General features: G+C 41.7%; 1 protein-coding gene across 15 annotated transcripts in view; it reads left to right on the plus strand.

Moving 5' to 3' along the window:
* Positions 1–27,842, plus strand: part of ZNF618 (zinc finger protein 618) — a 313,429-nt gene that overhangs the window by 178,507 nt on the left and 107,080 nt on the right. For 10 of the 15 annotated variants that reach the window (XM_074974151.1, XM_074974154.1, XM_074974156.1 and 7 more), the window contains exons 3-5: positions 11,125–11,381; positions 15,902–15,997; positions 21,130–21,207. In XM_074974151.1, the coding sequence (XP_074830252.1) occupies positions 11,125–11,381; positions 15,902–15,997; positions 21,130–21,207 (431 nt within the window). The remainder of the gene's footprint in view (positions 1–11,124; positions 11,382–15,901; positions 15,998–21,129; positions 21,208–27,842) is intronic. The other 5 variants (XM_074974159.1, XM_074974153.1, XM_074974157.1 and 2 more) reach the window with 1 other exon arrangement.

The following is a 27,842-nucleotide window of genomic DNA, read 5'->3' on the forward strand; positions in this document are numbered from 1 at the left end:
CGCACGCCTTCCTGTGCCGCTTCTGAGGGCTCCGATACGACTGGCGGCTCCTTTATCTCCATCTGAGAGGTCTTCCGCGAGACCTCTCTGGGCTGCCGGTCTTCTACCAGGACCTCCTCCGGACCTGGAAACTGCTTTCAACGACCAGGTCTGTGGCAGCCACCGAGGAGGCAGATCTCCTCACGGAGCCCCTGCTACACAACCCCCAGCTTCGCATGCAGCTGGCGGAGTCCCCCTCGGTGCGCCAGAGGTTGGTCCTGGCAGAAGTCACAAGAGTCGGAGACCTCCTGGACTACGACCGGGGAGACTGGCTGGATCCCTTGACGCTCGCTCAGCGCATGGGGCTCTCCAGACCTTGTATTCCCCGGCACATACTTCAGGAGCTGAGGGCCGCTTTGCCGCCCTCTGCTCAGGTTTACCTCCATGGGGTCCTGCATGAGGGCACGTCCACCCAAGGCCCGCCGGACCTTTTCATCGGGCCCCTGCCCCGTGGACCCAACCGACCCCCCACCCCTTCACCGTGAGCCGGCTGCACGAGCTGCAGCCGGTCTGCTTCCAGACCGCGCCAAGGAAACATCTATACACGCTCATGCTCCATACCCTTCCCACCCTCACTCTCGTGTCCCGCCCCAATACAAAATGGTGGGACCTCCTGCCACCTTTGGAGGGTGAGGAGCCCTGGCGGGCCGGCCTATATTCCACGTTGGTCCTGAGGCCTGCCGGGGATATCAGTTGGCGGCTCCTTCATGGAGCCGTGAGCACGGGCGTGTACTTGGCGCGGTTCACCCCTATCATAGACACCTGCCCTTTTTGCGGTGTGAGGGAAACTCTGGCACACATATATTTGGAGTGTGCCAGGCTGCAGCCCCTATTCCGGCTCCTCACGAATATTTTATTATGTTTTTGGTTGCACTTTTCCCCTCACCTTCTTATTTATGCACTCCCTATCCGTGGCCCCACAAAGTCACGGGATCTCCTGGTCAACCTCCTCCTGGCCCTAGTTAAAATGGCCATCTATAAAACCAGAGTGAGGAGGTTGGCCGATGGAGTCTCCGGTGACTGTGGGGCCTATTTCCGATCCTCCGTCCGTTCACGTATCCGGGCAGAGTTCCTCTGGGCGGCGTCCACTGACTCCCTTGATGCCTTTGAGGAGCAGTGGGTGCTGTCCGGGGTTCTCTGCTCGGTGTCCCCGTCCGGTTCCCTTGGTTTACCCTTTGACCACACTCCTGTCCTTGTTGTTTCACTTTGCCCGCCCACTTCCCGGATCCCAGTAGGCTCACTCTCCTGTAGCCATCTGGCCTGAACCTGTCACAGTATACACTGTTTGTAAAGTCTGAAGTTTTCAATTCCATGGGACAGTATACAATTCCTTGTCATTTACAAGGGGCTTTACAATAAAAACCTACATTTAAAAAAAGAAGCCAAGGCTTTATAATTTTTGAAAGGACAGACATAAGACTGCTGGCATGTGCCACTCTCCCACATACACACTTTTTTGTGTGTTTTAGCTTTTATGTGAAGTACATGACCCTTCAACGAGCATGCACGCAGATTTCCTTATCAGACGTTTTACAAAACCTATGTAAATTTAGCAGCTAGGCTTATATCTGTTGCATTCTGAACCAGGAATAAAATTCCTTCTTCCTATATAATTCCTTTACCATTTGTCTTTAAAAAATGGTAGACAGACCCTAATGAAAAACATATCTAACCTCTATGTCCATTTCCTTTATTCAGTTTACACAAAGGAATGTGTTTCTTCATAGACTGTTATACTTATTGGAAATGATTGCTATTGGTTAAGTTGTATTAGAGGCCTCTTAAAGTTTCTAATTTTTTTGCAGGAGAGATGATCATTAATAATAAATTAGCAAAACATAGAACAAACAAACACAGCACCACTTACTCTTCCATCCCCTGCCCTGCTTCCCAAAGCAATTAAGCATAAGTTGAAGCCAACTTGTATACTATTTTGTAGATAAACCACTGTAAGCATACATTCAGATTAGTCACTCATACACATTCATATTTGTTTTTCAGGATTATTTTTTACCACACACACACGTATGCACACACATGGCCTAACTTAACGGAAATCTAATGGTGTAAAATTGGTTAATACACATGTCTGAGACAAAATGCAGGCCTAGTTTAAACTATTTTATGTAAAACAAGTTATCTCTTTTTACTACTTTTTCCACACATTATGCCCTTTTTGTCAAGGTAGACTTGTAACTCTTGTAGAATTTAAAGTATGGAAGGTAAATTAATTTGATTAAACTTGGATTTACTAAATTAAATAAAAGCAGGAATGAGGTATTAGTGAAAACTATATTTTAGTATTTGAGAGGCAGTAGATACAGACAAAATGTTCTTAAATACAATGTATCTTAAATGTTTTATCAGTATATATCTTTCATTATTAACTTATTTAGCACATTCAACTAAATAAATTTTAAAAAATTTAAAAAATCATGAAACAGAGGGAGTAACGCAGACTTTTAAAGGTAACTTGAAAAAACGGAGCATGAGGATAAGGACCTGGGGACTACAGTGGAAGAGAAGCTGGATATGAGTCAGCAGTGTGCCCTTGTTGCCAAGAAGGTCAATGGCATATTGGACTGCATGAGTAGGAGCATTGCCAGCAGATCGAGGGAAGTGATTATTCCCCTCTATTCGGCACTGGTGAGGCCACACCTGGAGTATTGTGTCCAGTTTTGGTCCCCCCACTACAAAAGGGATGTGGACAAATTGGAGAGAGTCCAGCGGAGGGCAACAAAAATGATAAGGGCGCTGGGGCACATGACATACGAGGAGAGGCTGAGGGAACTGGGGTTACTTAGTTTGCAGAAGAGAAGAGTGAGGGGGGATTTGATAGCAGCCTTCAATTACCTGAAGGGGGGGTTCCAAAGAGGATGGAGCTTGGCTGTTCTCAGTGGTGGCAGATGACAGAACAAGAGCAATGGTCTCAAGTTGCAGTGGGGGAGGTCTAGGTTGGATATTCGGAAACACTATTTCACTAGGAGGATGGTGAAGCACTGGAGTGGGTTACATAGGGAGGTGGTAGAATTTCCATCCTTAGAGGTTTTTAATGCCCGGCTTGACAAATCCTTGGCTGGGATGATTTAGTTGGTGTTGGTCGTGCTTTGAGCAGGGGGTTGGACTAGATGACCTCCTGAGTTCTGTTCTAACCCTAATATTCTATGATTCTATGACAACTAATCAAGAATTGACGCAAAACTGTTTAAATAAATATTTCAGTCAGTCAGTTATCAATGTTCCCCTAAAATCCACGCCAGCTCTCTTATCCCCAGGCCCTGGTATTCATATTAAATTTTTAAAAGTTTTGGATATTTTCTTTTTTTTAAAACTTAATTGGATGTGATTAAAAGCAGAATGTTTAGGAGAAGAATATGGAGAAGGTGGCAGCTTTAGATTAAAAATAAAGTCAGGAAAGGAGGAGGACGGGGTCTGAGCTGGGGGCTGTTTCTTCATATAACAGTGTCAGAGGCTACCTCCTTGTCTCTGACCTTCATGCCTTTTAAAATTGCATTTGTATTGTAAAAAATCTCAGCCTGTATTGCAACCTGAAATCTAAAACTTTCTTTGCAATTTACAAGTGATAAGTCTATTAAGAGGCCTATGTCCCATCTCTACACACTGCCTTTAGAAAAGTTGTTGTTTGGTTGGGTCTTTTAGTATAATTGGACAATTCATTTAGGCAAAATGTGAAAAACAAGCTAACATTACTCGTTAAAGGTTGGGACAGTATATATTTTAAACATTATAATGTAATTTTTATTTCATTAGACCGCTTCCTCTTCCAATATGCTGTTAGCCTTCTTGGCAACAAGGGCACACCGCTGACTCAGATGCAGCTTCTCGTCCACTGTAATCCCCAGGCCCTTTTCCGCAGAACTGCTGCTTAGCCAGTTGGTCCCCAGCCTGTTGCGGTGCATGGGATTCTTCCTTCCTAAATGCAGGACTCTGCACTTGTCTTTGTTGAACCTCATCAGATTTCTTTTGGCCCAATCCTCCAATTTGTCTAGGTCACTCTGGACCCTTCCATGGTTTAGCATGGGCAAGCGTTTGTCATACAGAAACTCTTGCCGACTTCATTAGGCATTATTTACCCACTGTTTTGCCAACCTTCCTCATTGCTTTTACAATGGACTATCAGAAAAAGTAAATAAATAACGTTAACAAAATGTGGATTACATACTCGGCGATATTTTGTAGCAGCACCTGCAAAGCAACAATTAAATGTTTTGGTTTTGTTTGTCATCGCATTCAGGGGGCCCTAAAGAATTATTGTTTCTGTTTTTGTAACAGTTTACCTTTTATTTTTTACACAAGCTGTAACCCTTGATACTTCACAGCGTTAACTACTACAGGGCTAGTAGAGGAGAGACCTGAGAAATTACTGAAATCAGAGGGGAAAGTGAAGGTTAAGGGGTGACTTGATTACAGTCTGTAAGTACCTACATGGGGAACATATATTTAATAATGAGATTTCTAGCAGAGAAAGGTTTAACACAAGCCAGTGGCTGGAAGTTTAAACTAGACAAATTCAGACTGGAAATAAAGTGTAAATTTTTAAGTGAGAGTAATTAACCATGAGAACACTTTACCAAGGATTGTGGTGGATTCTCCATCACTGACAATTTTTAAATCAAGGCTTGATGTTTTTCTAAAAAGTCTGCTGTAGGGATGATTGTGAGGCAGGTGTCTGTCCTGTGTTATACAGGAGATCAGACTAGATGATCACGTGGCCCCTTCTGGCCTTGGAATCTATGCACGGAGTTCCATAAGGAAAAGGTGCCTTCCATTCACCCTCAAATTCCAGTCTAAAGTGATTTCTAAATCACATAGGCATTTTTGACTCTCTTTCTCTCTCTGTATGTCTGTGTGTGTGTGTGTGTGTGTGTGTGAGAGAGAGAGAGAGAGAGAAAAAAATATGTACTTCATTCACCATGGAAATGCAGCCACATTTTGGTTGGTCTTTAATGTTTAACAGTGTAAGCATCAACCATACCTCAGCCTAGAGTTTCCTGACCTGGTGGGAGCCACCTCAGAGAGTGAGAGGGTATTTTTTGTTTGTCACGATCAACCCATCTCTCAGATGTCGTTCACATCAAGAGTGCCAAATATTATTAGAAATTGGACCAAGTCTGTCAACTCATGTAATAGGTGCTATCATAATATAAAATAACAGTTGAGGCAAACATGTGACCATCAGCTGGTAATTACTTTATCACTACAAAGAAGGCAGAGTTGAACCAGAGACCTTCAAGGAAAGTCCGTATCTCGCATTCCCCAAATCATCCAGTACCTGTGTATTATATTCTTAACATAAATGGGTCATGTAGACGTAGAAGGCTTTTTTTCTAAACATGTATTGATTGGAAATGAAGATGGTTACACAATCTGTGTGTGTGTGTGAGAGAGAGAGAGAGGATTGAATTTAAATAGATATGTGTAACTGTAGGTTAGTGAGGTGTGGATTCAGCCAGAGTAAAATACAAGGACAGCTTGCCTCAGGCCATTTCTACATGTATGGCTCTATGTAGAGTGCAAACACTGCAGGCTGCCCTGCCATGTGTATAAATAGCGGTGCAGGCTGTGCGGCCAGCTAAGGTGAGTAAAGTAAAGACACGCCAGAACCTCCCACACCTATGCTGTTGTTTTTAGCAGTGCAATGCTGTGAAAGGCTCCAGCAGTGGGGAAAGGTTCTGACAGTGGGGAAGCAGTGGCGAAAGGGTCTGGCAGCTCCCTGCTGCTGGAGCCTTTCTCTACTGCCTCCCTCTTGCCAGAGCCTTTCACTGCCATGTGAACGTAGCCTGCTTTTTGCTGTGGTATGTGTCTATACGTACCCTACACCGCAAGTGTGGACAAGGCCTACCATGTGAAATTGACTGATGGGTGGAAAGTAACTTTAAATGAGATATTAAATTATAGGAATGTGAATTTTTAAAAAAGCAGTTTTGAAAAAGTAGTTAATGTAAAACTTCTTGACTGAATTCTCTGTGTATAGGAAATAGTATGTGGCAATAATATGTGTCTGCTGTAGAGTCACAATAGAATGGAAACAAAACACACTGTTTCTCCAACTTAAAATATTTGTGCATCAGTGAGTGTTGTTTCTTGCATTTAGGAGTCCTGTAGTCTGGTTGAATGGGCTTTTTTTTACTGCAAAAATGAACTCTGACCTGTGCAGTAAAGAATTGAGAATTGTCAACATTTAAAGCTGTGAAAGTCAAGAGTGTAGAAGCAGGAAGTGGTCAGAAGAAAAAAATCTAACTAGTCAGTCCCCAGGATGTGCCACAGATTAAGTAGTTGTTTTATGTAATGAGTAATGCATGCTAATCTAAAAAAAAAAAAAAATACCAACAGTGTATTGGTTTTGGCCAAAAGAGAACTCATTTGCTATTGCTTTATTTTAATCTAGCTGCATCCCATGGTTTTTTCCCAGTTATTGAGATAGTGGAACAGATCCAGTAAAAGTAGAAATGCTAAGACCTGCTCCTCTTTTCTGTCTGCGATACGGAGGGATACATCCTGTGACCTGCGTTGTACCTGCAGTGTCGTCCTTTCACTCACAACAAGAATTTGTTGAGTGTCTAGGAGATGAGATAGAGTGAGTTGTGTGGCTTGAATATCAAATAGGGCATGTGGCCCGTAACCAGACTATCATTCTGAATTTGATGCGGATCTTAAATAAGGTTTTGCAGGCCCAGTGCAGGATAATTTCTTGTGTGAGCATCAAGAGATATATAGGAAGGGGGTTAGCTGTTTATTAAATCTATGGGAGGCTGATCTTTCTGTTAAGATGGAGCCCCTCGGTAGTTACAGAACTGATGCTTTAAATAAGTATGTGTTAATGTTTTGGGGATTAGGGGCAGTGGTTGTGGAATAATGTTGATTTTAGTTGAGGTTTGTAGGTTGGTCTTTCCCAGATAAGGTCAGGCAAGAGCATGTCTGCCTGTTCTCTGGAAATTATCCTCTTAGTAGGGGTGGATAAAAAATGGCAATGAGCATGAAGAGCTAAGGTTCTGGAGTCCTGAAAAAGTTTTTCTGATTCAGACATTCATAGATCAAGAGACTTTAAGGCCAGAAGGGACCAGTAGATCATCTTTGTCCCTCCTTCCGTACATCACAGCCCATTAAATTTTACCCAGTTATCTGTGTATTGAGCCCAGTAACTTGTATTAGACTAGATCATCTTCCAGAAAGGCAGCAAGAGATGGAAAATCTGCCACTTCCCTTGGGCGTTTGTTCCAGTGATAAATCTCCTTCACTGTTAAAGCTTTGTGTCTAATTTTGAATTTATCTGGTTTCAGCTCCTAGCCATAGATTCTTGTTCTGCCTTTCTTTGCTAGATTAAAGAGTCGTTTGGACTGCATGAAGGCACTCACATACTTGTAATCAAGTTACCTCTCAGTCTTCATTTTGATAAACTAAATGGATAGAAGTCTTCTTAAGTCTCTCACTGGAAGGCATTTTCTCCTGCCTTCAAATAATTTATGTGGCTCTTCTCTGTACCCTCCAGTTTTTCAACATCCTCCTTAAAATGTGGACACCAGGACTGGACAGAGTATTCCAGTGTCAAGTCTCACCAATGCCATATACAGAGGTAAAATCACTCCCCTAATCTTCCTCTCTATTCTCCTGTTTATACATCCAAGGATCGCATTAACCCTTTTTGCCAGAGCATCGCCCTGGGAGCAGATGTTGTCCACTATGACCCCTAAATCCTTTTCGGAGTTACTGTTCTCCAGGATAGTCCCGCATTCTGCAGATGTCATGGGGACCACTCACTGCTCTAGTGCCTCCTCCTGGCAGCTCTGGGGATTAGCTCCTTCCAGGTGCTGCGCCCTCCTCTGGTAGTCTCTCCACCTGTTATCCTTTCTCACCCTGTGGCCCCTCTCATTCCAGGAACTTCAGCTTCCTCTTTGTGACTTGGCCCTCCGGCCAGGTGACTGTGGTCCCCCCTCTCCGAGGTATCAAATTATTTTGGGGCATACGTCCTAGGCAGTCCACTTTCCACTGCGTGGTCTGTGGCACTTCCCCAGTGGCTGGTAAGGGAACCCTGTCCTGCCCTCTATTCCAACTTCCAGCTCAAGGGCCCTCTCCTCAGAAGTCAATGTCCACACTATCCTATGCCTTGCTGCTATTCTCCTGAGCTTTTCCTGCCTTTCTGGCTCTCCCCATCTCTGGGTTTGCCAGCCCCCAACTCCCTCCTCCCAGGGAGTAACTGTAGGCTCCTTGCTTCCAACACACTTCCCTTCTCCCAGGGAATGCCTGTAGCCTACTTCCCTGCAGCCCCCAGCTGCTCTCAGCTACTGGGCTTTATATGGGCCCCTGCTGTTCCCATCTCGCTGAGCCTCATTTCATCAATCCCTGCTCCCTGGCTCCTCCTCCAGGTGCAGCCCAGCTAGCCACCTTAACTCCTTCAGGCCTTGTGTGGGGTGGACACCCCACCATAGTAGGCATGGCCTATATTCCTTGTTCCTAGAAGGTATGACCTTTCATTTGGCTGTATTAAGATGCATTTTTAATGGGTCCAGTTTACTAAGTGATCCAGACTGATCTATGTGACTTAGCATTCCAGTACTCTTTGTGTCATTCACAAACTTTATCAGCTGTGCTTTTATATTTACTTCAAGATAAGTGATGAAAAACTGAATAGTGTCAGGCCTAGAATCAATCCCTGCGGAACCCCATTAGAAACATCCTCATTTGGTGAGAATTCCCATTGGCATCTGCTTTTTGGGGGATCTGTGAGTTAGTCAAGTTCTTAATCCATTTACCATGTGCTTTATTGATATTGTATAGTGCTAATTTTTAATCATAATGTTGTATTGTACTAGAGCATGACTTACAGAAGTCCAAGTATATTACAGCTGCACAGTTGCCTTTATCAGCCAAACTTGTAATCTCATCAAAGAATGAAATTAATTTTGTTTGACAAGATCTATTTTCCATAAAACCATGTTGACTGGTATTAATTATATTCTATCTGTTAATTCTTTATCAATTGAATCCCATATCAGCTTTTCCATTATTTTGCCTGGGATTGATGTCAGGTAACCAACCTCTAGTTATCCAGGTCATCTGGTGTGCCCTTTTTGAACATTGGCACAGCATTAGCACTCTTCAGTCTTCTGGAATTTCCCTGGTAGTAAAGAATGTATTAAAAATGAGCATCAGTGGGCCAGAGATCTCTTTACCAATTCTTTTAGGACTCCGTATTTTATAACTTTTAATTTAGCTTGATAGCTACCTATTTCCCCCTTTTTCCATTGGTTATGTGTTACTTTTTTATTTCTGATTGCTGCCTTCACTGTGCCACTGAACTAGGATAGGCTTTCAGCCAAAGTTGTCCTCTTTCCTGATTGTGAAATCAAGGCTTTGGGGACGTCTAATAAATTCTTCTTAAAGAACTCCTTATTTTCTTTGACATTTTTCTGTGTAAATTCATCTTTTATCAGTTATAAAAGCTCTGAATGATTTTCAAGAAAACTTGGGTAGATAGGGGAAAGCGTGCCTCTATCGGGGGACTCAGGAATAATTTCCCTTTCTGTTTGGAGGCTACTAATTATACATTTCATTTTTTAATGAGAATGAGGGGGTGAGAATGTATAATGTCTGGCAGCCCCGTTGTGACTGACGCATTTGAAAGAGAAACTCCATATCTGTGTAGGAGGACATGCAGTAATTGTTACAGAAGATTGTTCTCATTGTTCATTTACTCCTCTCCTTTCCATCCCCTCACTACCATCCCCTGTGCAATTTTTCTTTCAATTCTAGCAGTGACATCCTGATCAGTTGCCTCCTTTGGGCTGCACCACATACTATCTTTTCACCTGATATTATAAAATAGTATATGGTTAGTTTTACAGTGTATTTATTAGTACTTTTGTGATGTCTTCATTTAAATATCCAAAGCAATGGGGTTTCCTCCTCTTCCACTATTTCATGGTCTAATAGATCTCTGCAGTAGCATATCTTAACCTGATATTCATCCTAAGTTTTCTATTACTTAATTTCATCCATTACTCCTAGTTATAATAACACATTAAACTCTGTTTGGCAATTCTTCTGTGTCCTTGGTGTTTTCATTGTCTAAATACTATACAGACCCTTACCATGTCTGCTACTCCATAGCCTTTGGTCAGCTAAGGTACTGTGTATATATATTTAGCTCTTTTAGTCTGTTCTTATACATTGATCCTGCAATCTTCCACATTATATTTGTTCATTTTTGAATTTCCTCCAGTTTGTTTATACCCAATGCTGGTGACAAGGTGCCCAAGATGGGACATATGAGTGGATTCAAGACAGTCAAATAAAGGGACTGCATTCTGGTGATTTCTCTATCTGTGAAGCCCGAAACTGCTCATTTTCTTTTGCTGTCATGTCACATTACCAGAGTAGAATGAATTTGCTGCCCATTATCAGCTGTAGATCTCTGTCAGATTTTTGTTTTCCAGGTTTCTCCCTTCTGGTAAGTATCTATGCTTTTAAAAAGACTAGTATCGGGATAGCTGTGTTAGTCTGTATCCACAAAAACAACAAGGAGTCTGGTGGCACCTTAAAGACTAATAGATTTACTTGGGCATAAGCTTTTGTGGGTAAAAAACCACTTCTTCAGATGCATGGAGTGAAAATTACAGATGCAGGCATTATATACTGACACATGAGGAGTTTTTAAAAAGACTGTTTTCCTGCAAGATGGTAGCTTTGTTTTTCCAAAGTGGAATCTCATTTTCTTTCATGAGTCAGTTTGTTGATGCTATTTAAGGTTGTTTTCATTACTAATAAATAGTTTTATTACTTTTGTAAGTACTTAAAATTTTATCACTCATTTATCACAGACACATACAAACATACACAGTAATCTTAAATAAACTGTAGTAAACAGAAGTATCTTTATTTTGGTGTCAGTAACTAAAAGTTGAGCTAGAAAATAAATTCATATTTTCTAGCTCAACTTTTAGTTACTGACACCAAAATAAAGATACTTCTGTTTACTACAGTTTATTTATCTTTATTTTGGTGTCAGTAACTAAAAGTTGAGCTAGAAAATAAGAATTCTTATTTTTTCCTCTTCCCCGCACCCAGGGAGCACTTGAAGAGGAGTCCGAAGAGCCCGAAAGCAGAGGGCTCTGATTCTGTGACATCTCAGTCCTCGCCGAGTGAAGAGCCTGGAACGATGACAGAGGTGAAGGTGAAAACAGAGATACCAGATGACTATATTCAAGAGGTTATCTGGCAGGATGACACCAAAGATTCCAAGAAAAACGTAAAGGATGGGCCAGGAGATGTGCCAGCAGAAATATGTGTGGTGATTGGAGGGGTCCGCAACCAGCAGACACTTGGTAAGCTACTGGCTAACAGGTCTGTTGGTGATTGGTTCCTGGTTTCCCAGTATGAGTCTTGTGAAGTGTGGGGAGACCAGAGAACCTCTGGAAACGAGGTTGCTGAAAGATCAGCTCTACCCAGTAGCACTAAGATGAACTTTTAAAGCTGAATCTACATCCAGGAACAAGATTATTCAATCTCTGTCTCTTTATTATTATTGTTTATTTGTATTACAGTCATGCCTAAAGACCCAAGCAAGAGCAGGGTCTCTTTGAGTTAGGTACCATATACACACTCTCTTTCTGTCTCTGTCTCTCTCTCTCTCTCTCTCTCTGCCCTGAAGGATTTACAATCTAAATAGACAAGAGCAAGGAAGGAAGAATTATTATCCTCGCTTTACAGATGGGGCCCTGAGGTTCAGAGAGATTAAATGACTTGTGCAGCAGCACACAAGACATTGGTGGCAAAGCCAGGAATTGAACCCAGATGTCCCAAATGGAGCTGGTCAGAAAATAGCGGGTGGGATCCCTGGAGAAAATTTTGACAGAACTGAAAGATTTCCTTTTTTTGTAGAAATTTTATCAAAAACCCCAAACCCCAAAACGCTTTGGCTGGAAACTGGAAATTTTGGATTTCAGCTGAAATGTTTTGTTTTCAGCAGTCGTGGGCTGACAGCATTGGCCAAAAAGTGCCGAACACTGAAATATTTTTGGTTTTCTGACCCCAAAAAATTGAATTGAATTTTTTGAGGGGTGCAGACACTTTCCATGAAAAGTTTAATTGAGATAAAAACCAAATTTTCAGTTAGAAAAGTTTTGGAAAATTTTTAACCACCTCCTGAGGCAAGTGCCTTGAACCACAAGACCATCCTTCGTCTTTCTCCTTATAAGTATTCCAGAGAGAGGGCATTTCTGCAAGCTACTGAAAGAGGGACACAGCTGCTTTCAACAGTGACTCCTCCGCCAAAGTGTGTTGTAGCTCACGAAAGCTTATGCTCAGATAAATTTGTTAGTCTCTAAGGTGCCACAAGTCCTCCTTTTCTTTTTTCTAAATGGAAAGGCTTCTTCCAGCAGTTTAACAAGGCTGAGCTCCAAAAACAGTTGCTGAAACAAGAATAAGTCTCATGTGTCAGGAAGAGGAAGGAGTTAGACCATGGGGAAAGCAGTTCATTAGCTTTAGGGACTGGGAAGAAAACTAGTATGAGTTGCCTGGAGTTACCATAGTTTATTTGCAGTTAGTATTAATGTTTCGTCTGCCCCAATGGTTTATTTCTGATTTTAGGCTCATGATCGTAACCCCAGCTGCTGCAGAGAGAACCCCTAGAACTTGTCAGTAGCCAGGGGCTGGTGCAGGGTGTTGGATTTTTCTGATCCTCCTACACGGTATTTGCCATCTACTCCCCAGCTAGAACAGCTGTTGCAAAAGGCACTTCTCTCCTCTCCTTTCAGGTTGGAAGTAGCAGCAGCCCATGAGACCTAACTGGTGCCTGGCTGCTGACCTTCCATGGCCTAAAAAGGGAAAACTGTGTTTCAATAGGGGAAAGAAAGGGTGAAGAGAAACACTGCAGGCCTGTTTGATCCCATAATTAGATCTACCTTAATATCGATATAATTTGGTGGAAAATATATTCAGAATTGTGTGGGGTTTCTCTGCCCCTTAATTCCCTGCTCCCTGCTGGTGAAGAGGAACACCAAGTGGAGTGGACCACTGACAGGGCTGGAGCTCCACAGGGCTGTCCTGGAAGGAGAACTGGTGATCAGGTGTCTGAAGGGACCTCTGTCACAGCAGGTACCAGCGCTTTGGCAGTGCCTCTCCCGCCCCTCCCCAAAGGGGCTGTGACTCCAGAAGCCATAGGTCTGTAGAGTATCCTCCAAAGAACTGTGCATGAGCTCCCCCTGCTGGCTTCATGTCAGCGGGCAGCTCACAAATACTGTTCCCGCAGAGCTGTGGTTCCTAGATAACCCTGACAATTAGGGTGACCAGATGTCCCGATTTTATAGGGACAGTCCCAATATTTGGGGCTTTTTCTTATATAGGCGTCTATTACACCCATCCCCTGTCCTAATTTTTCACACTTTCTATCTGGTCACCCTACTGACAATACTAGTGCAGAAATTGAGAAATCGACAGAAGGCAGCCATGTTGGCATCTGCTGAACTTGGAAATGCATCAGAATGCCATGTCCACCAAGGGCAGGACAATCCTCGGGGATGATGCATGTTGCCGGTAGCGGGAGGTTATGTTGTGGGAGGGGAAAGAGATCCTATTATCAGGTTTGAAGCAATAAGGAGTGAACTAAAAAAATGAATGGGGGAAATTCTCCGAGCCAGCAGTGCCCCTTTAAATGAATTGTGCATCATATTTTTTTATTTTATACCCTAGTTGCTAGTTTTCTTTAAAGGCAGCTGGATCCTGAGGCCATTGGCAGTTAGCAGCTGATTCCATTGTGCAGAGTCCTGTGAGTGTATCCATTCATCAGGCCCCTGTTCGTTTGGGAGGAGGCACGCAGGCAGGCACTGAATAACTTTTCTGTTTGGCTACCAAGTACTGCACTCTGAGTGAACTGATGTGCCCAAATAACCGTTTCTTGTGGTTTTTCAAACTGGTTCCCAGTCAGTGCTTGTTCCCCCACTCACCTTTACTGCCCTACAAAAAACACAAACTGGCAGTACTGCCATAGCTGCAGACATCATCTGGGCAACTTGGGCAATTGTTGCCTCACATTTTACTGCTGTTCTTCGTTTGGGGTTAGCAAGCTTGGACAGCTTTGTAAGGAAAGGCTGCTTGCTGTCTGCAGTTGCATGAGGAGCTCTCCCTGAGATTTACCTTCTGAAAACTTCACTGTGAATTGAACCAGTTGCCCATTGTTTCAGTTCCTTCAGCAGTGAAGGCAGACTTGGGTGGGGTTTTACTTTTCTTCATCAGAGAAATTGAGACGAGAGGTGTTTAAAATGGTAATTTTATAGGGGGTATAACAGTAAAAGAAGAATTAATGAGAGGGAAGGTAACAGATCCCCTCCACATTCTATAATGTGCCATTACCAGCCCCACAGAATATCGCTTTTCATATCGTGTGAGAGTTGTTGTAAGGTAAATAAGAAGTGGATTGTCCACATCAGGTCTGCTCTACGTCCCTTGATGACAGTGACCGCGAGGGTTGCAAAGCATATGGAGATTCCACAGTGACAAGGAGCTTTCTTCACCAGACAGAGCTATGGCTCCAGGGGCCAGTTTGAAATCTGGACCAGGTGGCTTTGCTCCTTGTCTGAGTTAGATGTCGCCCCTAAGCTTGCCCTCAGCCAGGATGTACTCTTGCTGTTACAGTTAGGCCTGCATTGTTTGAGGCAGATGCATAGAATTCAGTGTTTCCCAATCCTCTTATTTAGTGACCTGTCTCCAGAAATCTGGACTGCTGCAAACTCTGTTCTCACTGGCTTTGGAGCAGCCCAAACTCCATGCTGGATTAGAGTGAATACAACTAAATAGGGTTCAAGCAGTGGTGGTGCCCAGAGTATTAGTCCCTCAAGCTTGACGTACCAGTGCTGGTTCATCTATGATTAGTGACCACTGGGGTAGACCACACACTTGCTCATCTTCTCGTGGGCATTGTGTCACAATTCAGCAAAGCAAGCAAGTAGAGTTTACAGAACAATTGGCAGTAACTTTGGGACCTGATCAATATCTGAATGACAAAATTCTGACAACTCAAATCCCTCTGTTCTCTAAATCTTGACAGACCAGACTAAGGAATATCCGGATGGCCCCACCTGTTAGTAGTTTCGAACAATGTGCAACTCAGAAACGTAATTTTACTGGGGACCTCACCTGCTGCCTTTGGGCCCCAGGCTGTCTGAATAGCTCCAGCACTGATTTTTCTTGGAGAGGTGCAGCTTGGCAGGCAGACAGACAGACATGCTCCCACAAAAATCTATCTGGGAGCCAAGAGGCAATGAGTGGGACATGGCCCTTTCTACTGAGAAAGTGAGAGAAAGGGGAGATGAGACTGGATGGGATTTTGTGACTGGCCTAATGTCTGTCTTATAACATTGCGAATTTGATCATTTCAGTGTTTGGACTTAGGGGGATTATGTCACCTGGGATTTGATCAGGAGGAATTTTGGGTTAAACTCCATTTAAACCCTCACATGTGGGCCAGTGATGCAGCATCAGAAACTTACTGAGGAGGACTTTCCAAATGGAGTGGTGGGGTCATAAATGTTAGAGAGGAGATGAGGAGTGAGACAGTGGTTCTGTGTGAACCCTTTTGTTCTGAAGCCATCAAGCTAATTTGTACGTACTTGATTCAATCCAGGGTGCAGATGCCTCACCTACTAAGCAGCTTTGTGATTTCCGATATTTATGCTGCATTAGACCATGAGGCGCAAACCTTAGAAAATTCTGCATAGCCTTTGACATCCTGGTACAAGGACAGGAAATTACTCAAGTGTTTGACATTTTTACTGGGTTTCAACCCTCGTTATCTTTTGGAAATTTATCCACTTTAAGGGCTCTTGTCTGATTTTTTTGTGCAATTTAGATGGAAAAGCAGTGGAACACAGCTCTCCTGTTGGATATTCACGAAATCGATACTCAGGCACCTGGATTTTTGACCATGCATTGAGATACACATCCGGTATGTGATGGAAGGGTGTGAAAGTTTAACCAGGGATCACAGAGCAAGGGGAAGCTCTAGATGCAACTGGCGTGTTGCACAAATTCCAAACACAAGACTCAGGAAAAAATCTGGCAAAGTCTAATACACCAATTAATCACGTGCCCCCCACCCCCATCTCTTTCCATACCTCAGGTAGTTTTAACCTGCATGACTGGTCCCAACGTGGCCAAGAGCCCAGGGTGGCCCCAAGTCCATAGCAACAGTGGCAAATCATCACCACCTTCTCTCATTTTGGGTGTGTGTGTGGCTGTTTCTATTCCCTCCCCTCCCAGAAAAGCACTGCAGTGCAGGATCTTCTAAACACAGGCCTCTACTTTTAGGGTTTCTCTGTTATAACCTGAGGACTCCAGTACTTGCTTAGTTCCCGTGACAGCCTCCACAAGTTGTCCTGTCTTCTGGGCCTGGAGCTTTAACTGTTCTCACCTTACCACTTGAGGGCTCAGAGGAGTTGGCTAGATGTACTCTCATTTGAGGATGTGGAGCAAACACTCTCTGGGAAATTAGCCCAGAGCCCAGGAGAACATCAGCATAAGGAGAGTCTATGTTGAGTCAGCCCTCCTGCTTCTTTTATATTATGCCACAAGCAGTCCCTGTGCACCAGGCTTTTCTGGAAGCTTCTATTTTAGTGTTCAGTACTGTGAAAGGTCAGGGACTTGACCTGTGTATACATGGGGAGAAAGTAAAATGGAAACCCATAGGGTCTCAGTGACAGTGGATATAGAGCACTGGCCTTTGGAGATCTGGGGTTCAAATGCTGGCTTAAGTCACAGGTGACAAGGAGTTTGGTGGGTCTTTCATCTTGGCCCTGAGTGTCCACATCTCACACTCCCATATTTTAGATTACTAGCAGGATCTGCCCAGGAGAAGCCAAAGGGTGGACTAGCAGAGGATCAGCAGCCTTGGCAAATCCATTGGCCCATAGCCAGCACTAATAGCCTTTCACCTCTTTTGGCATCAGATTCATGGACACTTGTTTTCAGATGAGAAATCTCCTGTGTTCATGTTGGAAATGCAAGTTCAGCTTCAGGTTTTTGCTAGAAGGCAACACGTGGTCACATATGTGGGCTATTTTTTTTTTCTTTCTGGAATGCTGCTCAATTAAATATACTTACATGTGACAGAGACCATTTCCAGGGGAGTGGGGAGAAATATAAAAGAAAGACGTACAGGCTAAAAAAGATCAGAATAGAGCCCCTCGTTCTTTTTGTTTTCTCCATGATCTTCATGTATGCAAAGCTGTCCCTGGGTATTTGGCTGGTATTGCTGTTGGTTATCGCTCATGTTTTCCTCTTGGTGTGACAGATCCTTAACAATCAAATGAAATTGTTATTCTTTGTAACCCAAGTGGTAAGGAGTATATTCATTGACTGGTTATATTTGGTTTTGAGTATGCCTATAAAAAGAGGACTTGGGTTTGGGGAGATGTATAATGAATCATTTAATATGTAAAGTGATGTCAGAGGGATATCATCAACCTGTTGAGGCCCAAAATTTGGCCTACTTTGAATTTCTTAAAATCTGCTACAGACTGACCCCGGGATTATGACTCTCTTTTTATATTCAAAAAAATAAATCTCTTGCTAAGAAACAGATGGAAGTGGATTTGGTTTGCTCCCCTCCCTGAGTGTGATTCCCCTTCCGAGAATGAATACAGCATGTTAGATACTGTTTCAAAAGACATCTTACTCTGACACTGCTATAGCACACTGTACTGTAGTGTGTTCTTGCGAGCGCCCCCTGCAGGTTCAGCACCAGTGGCGAGGAATAAATACCCTTTGCAACACAAAGGACATTCCCATAGCAATTTTGTTTATTCAGAGACAAAGACGACTTCTGCTCTGTTAGAAACAAAAGGGACACAATCCAATCAGCTTCTCCCAAACCAAAAGGGACAGGTCATTGAATGAATCATTGAATCATAGAAGATTAGGATTGGAAGAGACCTCAGGAGGTCATCTACTAAATCATCCCAGCCAGGGTTTTGTCAAGCCGGGCCTTAAAAACCTCTAAGGATGGAGATTCCACCACCTCCCTAGGTAACCCATTCCAGTGCTTCACCGCCCTCCTAGTGAAATAGTGTTTCCTAATATCCAACCTAGACTTCTCCCACTGCAACTTGAGACCATTGCTCTTTGTTCGGTTATCTGCCACCACTGAGAACGGCCGAGCTCCATCCTCCTTGGAACCCCCCTTCAGGTAGTTGAAGGCAGCTATCAAATCCCCCCTTACTCTTCTCATGTGCAGACTAAATAACCCCAGTTCCCTCAGCCTCTCCTCATAAGTCATGTGCCCCAGCCCCCTAATCATTTTTGTTGCCTTCCGCTGGACTCTCTCCAATTTGTCCACATCCCTTCTGTAGTGGGGGGACCAAAACTGGACACAATACTCCAGGTGTGGCCTCACCAGTGCCAAGTAGAGGGGAATAATCACTTCCCTCGATCTGCTGGCAATACTCCTACTAATAAAGCCTAATATGCCATTGGCCTTCTTGGCAACAAGGGCACACTGTTGACTCATGTACAGCTTCTCGTCCACTGTAATCCCCAGGTCCTTTTCTGCAGAACTGCTGCTTAGCCAGTCAGTCCCCAGCCTGTAGCTATGCATGGGATTCTTCCTTCCTAAATGCAGGACTCTGCATTTGTCCTTGTTGAACCTCATCAGATTTCTTTTGGCCCAATCCTCTAATTTGTGTAGGTCACTCTGGACCCTATCCCTACCTTCCAGCGTATGTACCTCTCCCTCCAGCTTAGTGTCATCTATGAACTTGCTGAGGGTGCAATTAATCCCATCATCCAGATCATTCATAGAATCATAGAATATCAGTGTTGGAAGGGACCTCAGGAGATCATCTAGTCCAACCCCCTGCTCAAAGCAGGACCAATCCCCAATTTTTGCCCCAGATCCCTAAATGGCCCCCTCAAGGATTGAACTCACAACCGTGGGGTTAGCAGGCCAATGCTCAAACCACTGAGCTATCCCTCCCCCCATTAATAAAGATGTTGAACAAAACCGACCCCTGGGGCACTCCACTTGATACCGGCTGCCAACTAGACATGGAGCCATTGATCACTACCGGTTGAGCCGGACAATCTAGCCAGCTTTCTATCCACCTTCTAGTCCATTCATCCAATCCATACTTTTTTAACATGGTGGCAAGAATACTGTGGGAGACCGTATTAAAACTTTGCTAAAGTCAAGATACATCACATCCACCTCTTTCCCCATATCCACAGTGCCAGTTCTCTCATCATAGAAGGCAATCAGGTTGGTCAGGCATGACTTGCCCTTGGTGAATCTATGTTGACTGTTCCTGATCACCTTCCTCTCCTCCAAGTGCTTCAAAATGGATTCCTTGAGGACCTGCTCCATGATTTTGCCAGGGACTGAAGTGAGGCTGACAGGTCTGTAGTTCCCCGGGTTCTCTTTTTCCTTTTTTAAATATGGGCACTATATTTGCCTTTTTCCAATTGTCCAGGACCTCCCCCAATCGCCACAAATTTTCAAAGATAATGGCCAATGGCTCTGCAATTACATCAGCCAAGTCCCTCAGCATCCTTGGATGCATTAGATCTGGATCCATGGACTTATGCATGTCCAGCTTTTGTAAATAGTCCTTAACCTGTTCTTTCACCACTGAGGGCTGCTCACCTCCTCCCCATACTGTGTTGCCCAGTGCAGCAGTCTGGGAGCTGATCTCGTCTGTGAAGACCGTGGCAAAAAAAGCATTGAGTACTTCAGCTTTTTCCACATCATCTGTCACTAGATTGCCTCCCCCATTCAGTAAGGGTCCCACACTTTCCCTGACCTCCTTCTTGTTGCTCACATACCTGTAGAAACCCTTCTTGTTACCCTTCACGTCCCTTGCTAGCTGCAACTCCCAGTTGTGCCTTGGCCTTCCTGATTACACCCCTGTGTGCTCTAGCAATATTTTTAGACTTCTCCCTAGTCATCTGTCCAAATTTCCACTTGAGAAGGAAAGGGCATAAATAACAGTATACAGATAACTGGTTGACATTTTCCCTTGAAAGATATCACTCAGCCAAGCAAGTATGACCAAGAAACAAAAAAAGCAGGTGCATATTTGCTTGAATTTGTATGTGAGTGTGCTTTGGTCACACTCATGCTCCTTTGGTGTTTACTCACTTCCATGAGTTTTACTGGCTCTGCATGGTGAGGAAAAGTAAATTTAAATGATACATTTTCAAATAGCTGTGGAAACAAATTTTAGATTCACACAAAGTAATGTTCCCCCCCTCCAAACGTCCCCCTTAAAAGGTAGCAGAAATAGCGCTCCATGACTAATCATAGCTAACAGCACAATTAACGAATTGTGTGTCCTGCAAAAAATGTTTTACAACCAATCCATAGAGGGTTTTTTTCCCCCAAAGTATAAGAATTTTAAATAACAAATCTATTTGAGGAAGTCTCTAACTGCTTATGAATGTTCCATGAGCAGGAGAAGCTAAATTAATTGACAAATAATTTTGTCATTGCAAATTATTCTCCCAGCTCAACATTTCTGTCTCTGTTACTGCTGACTGCTTGTAGATACATATCTTCTGAGATCAAATAAGCAAGCTGAGAGGTGGAAATACAGCAATCAGAAGAGTTTTACCTGTAAAGGTCTAAAGTTGATTTTTATCTATCTGGTATCCTCCTGGATACTTACCAGATCTCTTTGTGTGGTAATTACATGGCTTGAGAAATTTTGAAGATAAAAAAAAGGGGAAATACTAGTTCAAGATTTATTCTGACAACTAGAAAATTATTATTTTATTATTTATTATTATTATTAAATCATAATTCAGGCTATATTGGGAGTGGTTCTTCCAAATTAATAAAATTATAAAGATATACTGTAAATGTAAATGCAGTAAAATATGTCAATTACTCTTACTCATCAAGAAAGGATCTAGAGGTGGACAGTGGAGTATAAATTTCCTGCACTTAACTCTACAAGCCTTCCAAACCCTCTCTTGCTGACAGCTGCACTGTTCTCTCATCAGTTTGTGATTGTCTCTGTATCATGGGGCCGTCTGCTTGTTACTGATCTAATATGGTAATATGTACTTTTCTGTCCTGTTTTTCAGGGTCTTATGAGTGTGGAATATGTGGGAAGAAATACAAGTATTACAACTGTTTCCAGACCCATGTGCGAGCGCATAGAGGTATCTCTCTCTTGCTCAAACTTTTGAGAATCTTAGGTTAACGTTCAGGCTTTTGAGATTCCTCTGCTGCTACTGCCTGTCATTATAATGAGCCTACCAAGAGCCACTGTTAGGATGAACTCTTCTGCAGTCAAAAGGAAGGGGGCTCCATTCTCCAGCAGTATTCTTTCAGGACATCACCATGAGCTACTACATTCAATTAAGTTAAATGAGATATCAGTGAAATTTTCTACAGGGGTCTCTTACTCTCCTCTTGTGAGGGGCTGTGATTTGGGATGCACTGCTGTATGTGGCCACGTTCCTCTCTGATGCAGCATTCCAAATGAATCAGCAATCCAGTTCCTGTAGTCATGGTAGGCATCTGTCCATGGTTCTCCAAATTCCTGCCGATCGGTATATTTTGTTGGAAATCAGTTGGGTAAAGACAGGCCAAAAAAAATAGTTCAGTATCTCTAAGGATATTGGTGCATTGTAAATAGATTATCCAAAGCACTTGTGTGTCTCCAAGGAAAATAATTTTATGCAAGTAAAACATGTATGATGATCATGTTTGTCATTACTTAAATACTGACTGAGATTCTTAACATTGGCTGCTAAGTCCTTTATCATCTTTTTCTGTAGTGTACTGTAGTGTCTCCATACCATCTTTATATTAAAGGTTGAAATGGCACTTCCAGTCAAAATCCCTTTTTTCAGTTTATTATAACTTTCAAAATGTACTTCTGGTATAAAAACAACGAGGAGTCCGGTGGTACCTTAAAGACTAACAAATTTATTTGGGCATAAGCTTTTGTGGGTAAAAACCCACTTCTTCAGTTGCATCTGAAGTGGGTTGAAGAAGTGGGTTTTTACCCACGAAAGCTTATGCCCAAATAAATTTGTTAGTCTTTAAGGTGCCACCGGACTCCTTATTGTTTTTGTGGATACAGACTAACACGGTTACCCCTCTGATACTTCTGATATGAAATTTCTCATGCTTAGGCTAGTGAATATTCTGTGAACATTTTCTAGAAGTCTGACCATTTTTAAGTATCTGAGCATTGAGGAAAGCATTGCTCGGCTGTAAAACTTTTCTGTTGTCATTCAGAAATGGCTTTATTGAAAAACTGCACACTTGGCATGGTCAAAGCACTTCTCTGACTTCTTGAAGCAATATGATTACAAAATAACAGATTGTACAATAACAGAATTATGGACTTTTGAAACTGGGACATCCAGCATACAGGTGCATTTATTTTATTTCACTTCAGAGACTAGCACTGAGGTGTGTCTCTGAATATTTTAGGGGTATCTTTTTAAGTGCCCGCATTGTGATAACACCTGCATGTTTTTTGGATATATTTCCTTTCACATAATGATTATGGCAAGAATTTTAAAAGGAGCTGAAGGGAGTGAGGTGCCCAATTCCCAGTGGCTGTTTTGAAAATCCCAGCATAAAACATTATAACATATATTAAAGATGAAGATTACAAATGTAAAGTCTCAGAAATCCACAAATGTGTGAGTTAAGAGTGAGTTAACTCTTCCCATTTCTGAATGTATACTATAATGCATCCTTTAATTACATTGTTACATACTATTTCTCAAATAATGCAGTATAATACTATACAATTTCTTGTACAACCTTATGTACACATCGGTAGCATGTTCTAATATTTTGTGCTACTTTGTGAATGCCAGCAAAATCCCTGACCGTCACTTATATAAGCAATACTGCAAATTAGTAGCATACTATAGTTGAAGCAAAACATAAAGCAATAGTGAACTGCATCATCTGTTGGCATATAAAAGGTTTGCAACTGTAATATTAACTGTTTCAGTAACTACAGTAATTAAATTGTAAATTAGTTGGGGCAAAGACTATTCCTTACTGTGTTTCTATGCACCACCTAACACAATGGGACCCTAATCTCAGCTGGCATCCATAGACATCACTGTAGCATAACTAATTAAGTATAGTATGTCACATTTTATTGCAAAGACATGATTATTTTTAAGTCAATTAAATAGTTAGGATGAAATCCTCTCTCTCTCACTTTCTTTCTCAAGTGTTAATAGGAGTGTTTCCTTCAGTGGAGAAAGGATCTTATCCTTAGCTTCTGAAAACATACATTTTTATGTCTGTTTATGGAGAAAATTAGTTTCCAAATTATTTCTACTTGTGAATTTAGAAATATGTCAATAATTTGCAGATCAGAGGTGAACAAGCACAGTTTTCATATGCAACAAATTCTTAGATGAAATTAAATAATCTTTCACACCATTTTTAAGAGCATGCACCTGGTACTTGGCGAAAATAATACTTGAATTTTATTAAGGCAGTTTGAGGATAGGTAACATTCATGATATAAATTAGCTATTTCTTCATATATACAATCAAATCAGAAATCATAAATGTAGGGAGCCAGAGCTCTATAAATGTCATTCACTGATAAATAGATTGTGAGATACTACAGTAATAAATTACTGTTCAGAGGTATATCTGTCTGTAGAGGGAAAATATCCTGTTCAATGTATACACTACATGTTCGGTGAAAAAATAGTAAAAAGCATAATACTGTATAGAGAGAATGTTTTCCATTGAGCACAATATACTGGACCATTCCAATAATGAGGATGAAATAAATGAAACCATGCAAGAATGAAAGAAGTGTATTGCAAGATGCTTTACATGTGTATATAAAGTTGTAGAAAAAAAAAGTGTATATTATATTTTAATGGGTAACAGTATAAGATGACCATGTCGTTAGCACATGGGCCGATTGAAGGATGTAGATGCAACCATAACTTTGGCATTTCCTCGCTGCTGAGTTTTTAAATTCATAATCTTATGTCCACGTAATTGGATTTTAAGTCCAAAGCCACTGGTAACACTGCTCCCCTGGCTCTGTTTGATCCTCTAAGGCACTGGTACTTGAGACTCTCCCACTAGAGCTGGGCACATAACAGATTTTTTTGCTTTTTTGTCTGTTTCCGAAGCATGATGAAAAATTTGCTTTGGGTTGAACTGAACACAAAAAATTTTGGAAACTTTCAGTAAGTCGAAAAGTTCAGATTCAAGTGAAACAAAACATTTCATTTTGATTTTGAGCATTTTAAGCACTTGAATTTTTAATAAAATCACAGAAAATTTCTAAATGAAAAGTCATTTCAAAGCAAAAAATCAAAACATTTCATTTTAAAATGTTGAAATTTTCAATTTCTTGGAATCTTTTGTTTGTTTCTAAACAAACCGTTTGTCAAAACTGCATGAATTCATGAAACATTTCAGTGTTGCCAAACTTGCATTTTTTGACAAAATTTTTGATTGAAAAGTTTCATCCAGTTCTACCCCTCCCTTCTTTGAGCACGCTCCATCTGCCAGTAACTCACCCCTGGAATCTTGTAGTCACTTCCTCTTCACAGCGGTCAGAGAGGGACCCTTCTTTCAGCACCTGGATCTTCTGACTTCGTGTGCTACTTCTGCTTGGCTGTCCAGTGCCCTTCCTCTGAGCTTCCCAAGCCACCTGTCACTCCACAGCACTTTTTTCTTGTCTGTTTCTGTGGTTTTTGATCACTCTCGGCAAGTTGGCCTCAGCACACCAGCTCTTTTTCAAGGCCGAACAGCTCATTTGCGCCAAGCACCTTCACCACTTCTTTGAGGTCCGTTCTTCCATTGCTTTTTGGTGCTTTTTTGTGGAGAAGTGTCCAGTTCTCTTCTTCACTAAAAGGGTTCTGGGGTTTTTTTTCCTGGAGCAGACTAATGTCCTTAAAGGTTTTTGTTTCTTCTGACACCAAGTCAGTAGGTTCTGCTGTCATTAAAAGGACCCTGTCCGACTGCATGTCTTTCCATTATGACGTGGCTGGCCTACAGCTAGAAGATCTTGTACCATCAGAGACAGGACAGCTTCAATTGTCAGCCTCAGACCTGTTTCAATTCAGAATACATAGAAAGCACCCATATGGTCCACCCCACTTTACAAAGGATTATTATTGCCAGGATTGGCTTGTAGGAGGAGTGTCATCATTCAGTGCTGCCGATCCTGTCCCCAAGACGTGTGGGATCACAGGCTCTCCAGCTCTTTTGAGTTTGGTTCCTTTTTGGAATGTTTCTTACAGGAGTTGGCTTTTGTTTTATGGAGGACACATCCGTTCGAGGCTTCCTATATGTTGTTGTTGGCAAGTATCTTCTCCCCACTTTCATTGCAGTTTGGGCCTATCTTTTTACTAGTCATGCTGCCTGATGCTTCACTTACTGTTTCTTTTCTTGTTTGGAAAACACCCCTTTGAGCTGTTCAGCTCCGTAAGTCAGAATCCTGTGCTTACGACATCTCTAAAGAGTAGAAAATTACTTTTCTGTAATTCTGACTTTCAGAAGAACTTCCATAGAATTTTATGTCTTCATCCACCTCCACTGCCCTCCCAGTTTGTGGGGTCAAGGGTTCTATTTTGCAGGTGGTATGTTATTTTTTTAGGTTGGATTATTTGTTCATCCTTGGGAATGGTTTGTTTCCTGTTTGATAATTTGGCATTTACCCACAAAGAAGAGCCTTCCCCGCGTAATTCTGAACTGGTTGGACATTTCTAGGGAATGAAGTCCTGGCAATTTGAGAGTTCAGAGTGCAGCGGGAGCTTTTGTTCAAGTACTAGTGCCTGAGAGCAAAGCATCGTAAAGTTCCTCTCCTGAGTGTAAATACATCTTCACAGGAGCAGAAGGGCAGAGAAGAAATTTCTCTTCCATACTTTTTCAAGAGGGAAAAATAACAGGGCTGTGGAGGAGAAATGGTGAAGTCAGAGTAGCTGAAAGACTCCTTTGCAGTGAGCTTAGAAGCCCTGCAAAACCAAAACCACTTTCTCCTCCTGTGGAGCTTCTAAACTGTGCTGGAGCACAAAGGTTTCAAACTATAATGCATTTCTGCAGTGATATGTCCACCACACTAACTAGCTGCGACAATGGATAGTATCATAGATGCCAGCATTAGCAAATGCTACTGCACCTGTTCTTCTTAAGTACTTGTAACTCACTGTATTTTTTATTTGTTTATAGCTTTTTAAACCATGAAAGGGCCTAATCATCAGTAGGAAGGAACCATCCTGAATGTTTTAAATTGTATAGTTCAGCTATATTTGAGTGAGGTGAGCAGAAAAGCATCTAAACATTTAATACTTAAGGGACAATTGCCTTTTCTTTCACCTTTCCATAACTCAAAAATGATTGAATTTATTTTACTAGACTTTCAATATATAAATTTAAAATAAAAAATCTGGGCTGAGACCAAGCACAGAAAACGTTTGCCCCAAGGAGTATTTTTCAGATAGTTATGAACAAGTGAAAAGAGGATTATAAAGCAAATCTCAATTTAATTTAATTTAATTTAATTCTAGCAAGAGCTACCAGTTCTGCTATAATAATTTGAGGATACTTTGGGGTTTTTTGACTGAATGACTACCGTTTTTATACAGCATGTTTTTGCTTTAAATTATTTAGTAACTGTACAATCAGACTCACTGACAATTTTATTTCAGTATGGGTACACCAGCTGGATCCTCAGCTTGTTGTAAATCAGTATAGCTCAATAGAAGTCAATGTAGCTATGTTTATTTACACCAGCTCAGGATCTGATTCATTATTATGATTATAGCAGGAGCAGAATTGGCATCTTTAGTTTAGATTTCTATTTTAATCCTATTTTCATTCTCTGATAACTTTGCGAAGTTTTCAGATTGAAATTTTGCAGTATTGGTCTCTGCCCAAAGTTGATTTAAAAAAACAAATTGATGGGCCAGAACCAGTTCAGCTGTTTGAGAATGGAAATAATACACTTTTCCTATCCTATATATTTTTGACAACTTATTTTAGAACAGCTCTACTTCTGAAATGACTGGTTGTAGAAAACTGAAATTTGACAGTCTGATAATCCTCCTTGAGGAAAAATGGAGTTTCTGGTATAGGTGGAAATTGGTTTTGATTTGACCAAATTATCTAGCTTTGAAAATCATGTACCAAGCACATGCAGGAGCCTTTTTTATCAGAGTGAAATGCATTGAGACAGATTTGGTGAAGTCTGAAACTTTACATACTAGATCTCAGCCCAAAGATGATTTGGGGGTGGTTATTGTTTTGGATTTCATTCATTAAACTGTTTTGAGTTACACAAACAGGGAAAGTATATTTTTCCTGTTTAAAATAATTATAACTTTTCTGCACATGTGTAACTCAGAAACAGCTGAACTTTAAAATTTCATAGGTGGCTTGTTTCTTGCTAAGTTTGAAAGTATAGTAACAAATGATTAAAAATTGCTTTTGGGCATGCATAGTTCTCAGTTTTCATTTGGTTTATTTATGTTGTTACCTGTGGACTTCAGAATGATATGTTGCAGAATTCCATTGTGTCACAGCTAGTTTTTCCTTTTGTGACAGAATGGTGTCTTGTCAAATCTATAAAATTTGTGGAGAAATACAGTTGTATGACTTTGTAGTTCCATAGATGACTTTGTGTATTTCTAATCAGGTGCTTCAGTTTACTGCAGTGTGCAAACTTTATTACACATTGTATTATTTTTAAAATAATTACAAATATGTATAAAAATCTGCTTTCCTATCAGTCAGAAAGATTTGACAAGGTCCCATACCAAAGGCTCTTGAGCAAAATAAG

Source organism: Natator depressus, chromosome 16, assembly GCF_965152275.1.
Source record: "Natator depressus isolate rNatDep1 chromosome 16, rNatDep2.hap1, whole genome shotgun sequence".
Taxonomy (NCBI): domain Eukaryota; kingdom Metazoa; phylum Chordata; order Testudines; family Cheloniidae; genus Natator; species Natator depressus.